The sequence below is a fragment of the Tinamus guttatus genome, unplaced genomic scaffold, assembly GCF_059628265.1.
Source record: "Tinamus guttatus ecotype Peru unplaced genomic scaffold, ASM5962826v1 Tinamus_guttatus_pri_ptg000403l, whole genome shotgun sequence".
Taxonomy (NCBI): domain Eukaryota; kingdom Metazoa; phylum Chordata; class Aves; order Tinamiformes; family Tinamidae; genus Tinamus; species Tinamus guttatus.
In genome coordinates, this window is record NW_028288937.1 from 2,942,028 (window position 1) to 2,950,130 (window position 8,103).

Consider the following 8,103-nt stretch of genomic DNA (forward strand, 5'->3'; position numbering starts at 1 on the left):
TCCTCCCTCCCCACCTTTCTTTTTTTTTCCCCCTCCTCTGAGTAAAGACCTCTAATGCCATATAACTATTTTTGACAAAAGGCATAAGGAGCAGCTTGGCATAGGAAGAGATTTTTAAGTAGTCAAGGCAACAAGACTTCCCAGTGTTACTGACTCAAGCGGGAATGCCCAGGAAAAGCCTCCCTTGGACAGCAGGAGATAAAATGCTACACATTCAGAGATCAGCATGACTTTTCAAGTGCAATATGATTAATATTTCAGTCAAGCTCCTATTACCTTTACTATAGTTCTCAGTTGGATGCATTCAAAGAGAAATTCATCATTAGGCAAATTTACAAATGCAAAGTTGGTTCCAAGCTTTTCTAAAGTCAATAGTATTCATTGAAAAGAATTTCTTTTAAGTGCTAAAATTTCAGTATAAGATTTGAGTGGGCTAATTAAGTTTACTGCTTTATCTTCAGAACTTCCACAGCTCCCCAGATGATTTGTGTACCCACTTTTAGCACAAATAAGAGCTTTGCCACATTAAATATTCTTTTGTTCAGCTGCTATTGGAAAGTCACAATGGCCAGCATAAAAGCCATGTTCTGTGGAAGTTAAAGCTGGGAGGCAGCCTAGATAATTGCAAGCTGACAGTCATCACAGTCTCAAAAAGTGCATTTACTGCATGGGAATATGCAAGAGCAGACTCCAAAAGTTTCAGCTGTAGTGGCCAGAGGTCTGAAATGGAATTTTATGCACTTCAAAGGATGCCCCAGGAGTTTGCTGCTCCTCAAGGATCCCAGCACTCTGCCAGAGGCAGCAGCACAACAGCAGCATTTCTTTTACGAGAAAACAAGCAAACTTAAGGAACTTCTTCCAGGGTCTATCCCCTGACCTGTCCCCACACACAGTGATTTCTCTTCCCACCCCTAAAAAGACAATGGTTGTTAGAAGGCATTTAATTTTCCACTATTTTTAACCCTATATGCACACATCTATAGAATCAAATTCATCTCGACAAAAGAATAACTGTGGGCAAGGGTCTTGTTAACAAAAGAAAACAAAAAACCTTCCATGAACCTGACTCTTATTGGAAAAAAAAAAAAAAGAAAAAAAAACACACACAACCCTGCAGCACAAGCATTACAGCCACTGGCAGAGCTTCAAATACCTCAGATTTTTACAAACCCCTTTATCCCTTTGATGGCATATTTGATAACAGTTTTATCTCATTTCATGCTTAAAGAAAAAGGCAGGGAGAGAGAGAAAGCCAGGAATTAGGCTCCCAACAGACAACACTTGTGCTAACTCTGCTCTTGTACTTTGCAGGGCCACCTCCTTCCAGCCCTGGCTCCATTTGGCCCCGCCGTCTCTCCAGCCTTTGCAAGGCACAAGTGACGGAGGAGGCAGGTAGGAGGCAGCACAGGACGCTGCAAGAGCCCAGAGCTGCCTGCAGCGCCGGCCACGGGGCTGCCAAGTGGGTATAGGAAGAACGTTCCTGGGACCGGCTTCCCCTCGCCAAAAAAAGGCAAGGCCCTCCCAGCACCCGGCCCTTATCTGCTAGGATGGGCCAAGCTTTGAAGGGGGTGGAAAAACCTACACGTGCTTCAGCCTTGCCAGCAGTGATAGTGACTGAGGAAACAAGACCCAGCCCTACTCTGCCTGCACGTAAGGGCCCTCCTCCCCTCACAAGAGTGACCTTAGGCTTCGAGGTTAGGATGACTGGATTCTCAAAAGTGCTGAGCATCAACATATCCCAAGGCAGGCATGGGAAAGTGTGTGCTCAGCACCTTTAGAAAAGGGGAGGGGGAAAAAACAGGCTTGGTTTCCTAGGTGACCGCCAAATACAAGTTCTAGGAGCAAAGATTTGGAGGCTTCCGGCTTTTATACCCCCAGCACCCCCCAAACAACTACTTGAGACAGACTATCACATACACCATGAGTGCCCCGCTCAGCCATCCTCAGCCTCTGCTTGCCCATGGGCAGCACTGCTGGGCACAAGACAGTGCAGTCCCTGCCATCCAAGGCCACGGTGGTGGCAGTCTCTGTCCACAAACGCTGTGGCTCCCATGTCCGCACACGCAGGTCACCACGGACCCTCAGCACAGGCCTCCTCTGCTGAGCAGGCAGGGAGATGTGTCACCCCTCGGGCTCTGCGCACAGGCGAGTCCTGCAGCCCAAGCCAGCGTGCCTCACATCCACAGCCCCGCATCTCCCTGGCCAGCACTTCCCGAGGAACGAGCCTGGGAGAGCGCCTGGCCCAGGGATCCCCCCTTCCCGAGAGGCGGCAGCAAGGGGCAGGCAGCCCTGCAGCTACAGGGCTGCCGCCACGAGAAGCAAAGGGCAAAACAGGCCAAAAGCTGCAGCCGGGGCTTTCTCTGCCTATAGCTGCTGGAGTCCGCAAGCAGCGCAAAACATCTCAAGCCTTGCAGCGAGGCTGGCAGCTAGTTCATCAAGGGCAGAAACAGCAGCGCAACACGATTTCCCCCTGGGGGAAGCAGGAAGCTTTCCCAAACACGCTCCAAGGAAGGAGGCCAGCTATGACACACACTTTTCACACGGGATCCCTCTCCAGCCCCTAACCCACTGCTCTTTTGGCTTAAGCCCAAGACTTCACTGGTTTGAAAAAAAAAACCTGAACTTCTGACCTTTCAAGTCTCAAGAGACTTATTCATGCTGTAAAGTGCAGAGATACTGGGTTTGCTTCCCTGACCCATTTAGATCCCCCTCACAGCACATCTGACTTTCAAATTTAACAGGCTGCATACTGTGAGCCCAAGGGAGAACAAAAACAAAAACACCACCACATTTCACTCATTTCTGGGCTACAGATTCCCGGCTCCCTTGCCAAAATGCCTGGTCCCTCTCCCGCCAAGCGAGCGGCCAGAGCTTGGCTCGCTGCGGCCATCTCAAATGCAGCAGGGTCCCGAGACAGGGCCACTCACTCACCGGCCAGGCGAAGCTGAACGGGATGACAATCCGGTTCTTTTCATTATTCCGGTTGTATTTTAAGTTGAAGGTATTTCCTCCAATGACAGGAGTGGACTTGGTCCCGAAGCTGCAAGGGCCACCAGCAGTGACCCGGAATTGATACTCCTTCAGGCAAACTTTAAAATAGGTGTCACACTCGTCTCTCGTGCATTTTTTCTCTCCTGGGTTCCGGATGCCGTCACAGCAATTTCCATTCTGCAGTTCTCCATTCACATTTTGCATGGATAAGATCTCCAACTCAAACTGTCCCGATGCTAGAGTCACCTGCTCACCCCAAGAAAGAAGCGAAAGGGGGGAAGAAAAAAAAAAAAAAAAAAAAAAAAAAAAGCCACCACACACACACAAAAAAAAAAAAAAAAGAAAAAAGAGAGAGAGAAAGAGAGAGAAACAAGAAACATACAGTTACCGTGGTTAGTTTTCCAAGTGCAATCTACAAGAAGTCTGCAGACAGGAGAAAGTCATTTAAAACTTGCTTTCAACAAGCAAGCAAGAAAGCAAACATGAAGTGCAAGCCCAGCTTTTCCCTATCAGCCATCTCCAAGAAAGGCTCTTAAATTTCCCCAGCCAAGTCCTTCTATTAAGTCTGCAAAGGACCCTGAAGAAGCAGCTGTAAAACCCCTGTGTACGCGGGGAGAAAGGGGCTCCCCGCCCCTTCGGAAAGGCAGCTACGGCAAGGGGAGGGTGCCGCTGCGGGCACCGAAGCCCAGCGGTGCTGCCCGCGCCTCCTCGGGGAGCTGCCCCGCTCGGCTCCGAGCAGTGCCCACCGGCTGCTGCAACCCCCCTAGAGAAGGCGGCTCGGGGAGGAAGCGCGGTGCAGCAGGGACGCCGCGGCCGCTCCGCTGCGGAGGCGCCAGCGGAGCCAAAGCCGCCGCCGCGCGGAACGTACCTGTGCCCGCAGCGCCAGCAGGGCCAGCAGGAGGGCGAGGGAGGCCGGCGCCGCGGCCGCCCGCCGGGCCGCCCGCATCGCAGCCGCCGCCGCCGCGCTGCCCGCCGCTCCGCGCAGCGGCCGCAGCAGGAGGAGGGAGGACGACGAAGAAGAGGAGGAGGCGCCGCCGCTGCTGCCGCCGCCGCCGCGCTCTATATACCGCGCCGGCCGGGCGCGCACCCGGGCCGAACAACGCCGCTTTTCAGGCGCCTCTCAATAGCGCCCCGGTCTTCAATGCAAAGCAGCCCGGCCTCCTTTTATTCTCCGTATTCTCTCGCCTCCCTCTTTTCTTCCCTTTGCCTTTCTTTCTTTCTTTTTTTATTATTATCGCGATTATTGTCCCGATCCTTTTATTTCTTTCAGCTCGGCGGGCCCCGCGCGAGCCTCGCCCCCCCGGGACGCACACGCACACAGAGCACACGCACACAGAGCACACGCACGCACACACGCAGCACACAGAGCGCCCGCAGCCGCCCTCCCGCCCGTCTGCGAGCACCGCCGCCGCACGCTTCATCTAGCCCACGGCGGCAGGCGGGGAGGCCGCCCGCCCGCGCATGCGCCACCCATGTGCGCGCGGGGGGAGCCGGCAGGAGGGAGGGCAGAGGCAGCAGCGGCGAGGGCAGGTACCGGCGCGGAGGGGGAGGAGAGCGCTCAGCGGCCGCGAGCGGCGGCTGCTGCTGCTGCTGCAGTTTCCGCAGGTGCCTCCCGGGCCACCTGGCGGGGCTTGGGGTCGCCACCGCCGCGCCTCGCCCGGGCTGCGCAGGGAGCGCTTTCCCGCCCGCCGCGCGCGGAGGCAGCAGGCGAGGCGGGAGCCGCTGCCCGCCGGGCGGCGGTGACGGTCACCTCGGGCGGGCGCGCCTCGCCGGCGCCCCCTCGCACCGCCGCTGTCACCCCCTCAGCCGTTGGCCCCGTGCGGCTCTTACCCCCTCAGCCATTGGTCCCTTTCAACCGCTACCCCCATCCCGACAGGCGACCGTTAGCCCCCACTAACTGCTACCGCCCCGGCCGTTACCCCAATCCCTTTAGACGACCGTTAGCCCCCAGTAACGGTCACCCCCCTCAGCCGTCACCCCATCCCCTCGGGCGACCGTTGGCCCCACTAATGGTCACCCCACCTCAGTCGTTACCCCATCCCCTCCGGCGACCGTTGGCCCCCGCTAAGGGTTGCCCGCTCAGCTAACCGTCCCCTCCGCCCCAACCGCTCCTCCGGCGGCCGCAGCCCCGCTCGCCCGCTTGCCCCGCGCACCCACGCGGCGGCGCGGGCGGCGGCGGCCCCGCCGGGCAGGCAGCGCGGCAGGTGGCCCGCGCGCCGGGGCGCGGTGCGGCGCTGCCCGCCGGGGAGGGGCGGAGAGCGCGTCCCCCTGTTCCCGGGGCCGCGTCCCGAGGCTGGGAGCGCCGCGGGCGCTGCGGCGGCGCCGCTCTCCTTTCCCCCGAGGTGCTGGAGGCAGGGCCCTGGCCTACAGGGTGCTCGGCATGCCCAGCGCAGCTATTCTGCCCTCCTCATCCTCTCTTCCACACGCTTTAATACATGTATGTAGAGATGTCTATTCTGTGCATTAGTGGTCTGGAGGAAAATGAGATTTCTAGCCTAATTTTATCTCCTTTGTTTCCATTTCCTATGGCAAAAGCAAATTACGTATTTGTTCTTGGCTGTGCTAGGACCTGCTGGGTCACACAGTGTCTTGGGCCGTGGAGCCAGTGGTACCTGCATGGTAGGAGTATGCTCATGCTTCAAGACCTGCATCAGGTTCCTATGGATCACTTCCTATCTGTTAGTTCAGAACTTCAAAAATATACCAGCAGTTTTGGTACACCTGGGAGGTACCTGCTTGCCAAATACTTCTTCATTGGCCTTATTCAGTCCAGAAGTGCTAGGAGTATCCGTTCTTCCTTACTTACTAAGAGTCAAACATTTCCTCAGCTGTTGAGCCTTGGCTGTGTGTGCGTCCCCAAGGTGGCTGCAGCTTGTGGGGGAGCCGCAGTCTCCCTGGCCGTTGCTGAGTGGGTGCTCTCTGCCTTCCACTGCCTCCCTCAGTGTTACTGGTTCCCGAGTGCCACACATCCACTCCTCTGGGCCTTTAAATACCCTGCTGATGTGCCCTGTACCTTTAGGGCAGATCTCGGGTTGGCCTTTCTGTGAGAGGTTACTCCACCTGTTTGACTCCAGTGCTTAGGAAATCCAAAATTTTGGTTCCCACAGTGCCTGTGACTCAGCAGTGTAGCTGCACTTAAATGGAATTACTTGTCCAGCAACTTAAAATGCTTTGCAAGCATTAATGAATTAAGCTTCCCAACGTCTTGAGATACAAAGCATTACTGATAGATAAACCAAGGCATGGTGTGAGTCATGCGTAGAAGTATAGAGCAATCCCTCCCCTTCACTTCACTCCCCCAAAAAAGCAGCGTTGACCTACTGGAAGTCAGCAGTGAAATCCCCTTAACTTATTAAGGGCAGAATTTCACCCTTGAAGTCCTGACTCCTTATTTACTTTACTGAGATCTCATGGCTAGGTCTTTAGGCAGGGTAAAGCAGCACTGATATCCAACTGAGCATGCCGTGTTACGCTGTCTGAGGATCTTTGCAAGATGCATATTGCACAGCATATACAGCAATATGCAGATTGCTAGGTATGCACAGGAGCTTGATTTTTAACAGCTTCTGCAAGCCTGAGATTGGTGCATTTCAAGTTGCTGATGTAACGTTGTGCTAACATGGCCATGTCTTACAAGGCGCAGAGCCAACACGTCTTCCTTCGAGGCTGGCGAAGAACTTTTCAATGACTGTCTTGCAGCTCTTTACGTTGTGTAAAGTTACTTCCTGCTAATCTGACTCTCCGGACATAATTAGATTACATCCTCATTAGAAGCCGTTATAAACGTCTAGTGTGCCAAGGTCCAGCGTTGCATGTAATGCTTTGCTTCGGACCTGAATCCATTTCCTAATATAGTTTTGGAAGTCGCTGGGAGCAGTGGGACTTCAATGGGATGAGGACGGCAGCTTTTAGAGGGAGCGCCGGGCCCGTGAGGGTCAGGTGTCGCAGAGTCAGTTCTTTGTGCTAGGAAAGTTGTAATTTCCTTTGCAAGTTTGGTGACTCATTGAATCAGGGCTGTGAACAATCCCACAGGATTTCCTTAGATTTGTGATACCTGAAGGTAGGCTTGGAATGGCGCCTCTGGAAATCCTTCGTCCAGGGACTTGCTCCATTGCCTTTTCAAGCCAGTGACTAAACTCCTTCTTTGCTACAGCAGTGCAGATGGACACAGTTGCAGAATTTCTGGGGCCTGATGCTGTATCAGCTTTGAATTAGCCAGCAGAGAGGACTGCCACGAAAGCATTCATGAATATGTGGAGCCAGTAGTCATCAAGAATTCATAAAGCTTGACCTTATTCCACGGCAGGTTAGGAAGCTGGAGAAGTCTTCATTTTCTGCACAGGTTATATAACAGTTTTGCATCTCTACCTTAGCCACTGTCTAAAATACATTTGCTGCAGCTTTAGGCAGGCTGAGTGAAAGAAAGGAAACATGATCCATTTGGGTAGTCCTGTATCTAGGAGTTAAAGAAAAAAGCTATCCCTGCAGTTAATCGTGGGTGAGTGAGCTTTCAGATAAAAGTGTTCCCTATAATTCCCCTCTAACGCTTTATTTTCCTTGCACCGCGCTGGAACTGACCTCCCCACTCGGGCGAGTGTCGGGGTGGCAGAGATAGGGGCTGTGCCGTGCTGCTTGGCTGACACACATTTCAGAGCAACACATTCCTCCAGATGAACCCATTTGCACAGCTGAGTGATCTAAACTTAGAAAGCTAATTTCTCTAATTACAGAGTGAGACTGAGCTCCTGTAAAGCTTTTCATCACCTGAGTGGAATGGGAATTGCACTTCCATAATCATTTAATGTTCAGAAACTAATTAGAAAGTGTTTAGCAGGGAGGCCCCACCCCTCATTAGGCTGTTTCACAAATGGATCAGGAGAGAAAGCTGCCTGTGTTGGGAAAGCAGAGCAAGTGGCAGGGTTTGGGAGAGATGCAGTTTGCTGAACGCTGAGCAGTGCTTACCTGCCTCCATAAAAACCACGGTTCTTTGCAGTCAGGCAATTTCTTGAACTCTTATTTCTTTCAAAAGTGACATAAGAATTTTGGGGGGAGAAGATGCCCTAGAAAACAATCCTGTTTGCTGCTGCATGCTGCCCTGGGGCACGTTGCTTA

General features: G+C 53.4%; 1 protein-coding gene across 1 annotated transcript in view; it reads right to left on the reverse strand.

The window, feature by feature from the left end:
* The window catches only part of JAG1 (jagged canonical Notch ligand 1), a 35,041-nt gene extending 31,087 nt beyond the window's left edge, over positions 1 to 3,954 (reverse strand). Inside the window, exons 1-2 of the mRNA XM_088531296.1 lie at positions 3,860 to 3,954; positions 2,932 to 3,237 (exon numbers count right to left, since the gene is read on the reverse strand). Of these exons, the coding sequence (XP_088387422.1) occupies positions 2,932 to 3,237; positions 3,860 to 3,937 (384 nt within the window). The 5' untranslated portion in view covers positions 3,938 to 3,954. The remainder of the gene's footprint in view (positions 1 to 2,931; positions 3,238 to 3,859) is intronic.
* Positions 3,955 to 8,103: the final 4,149 nt, after the last annotated feature.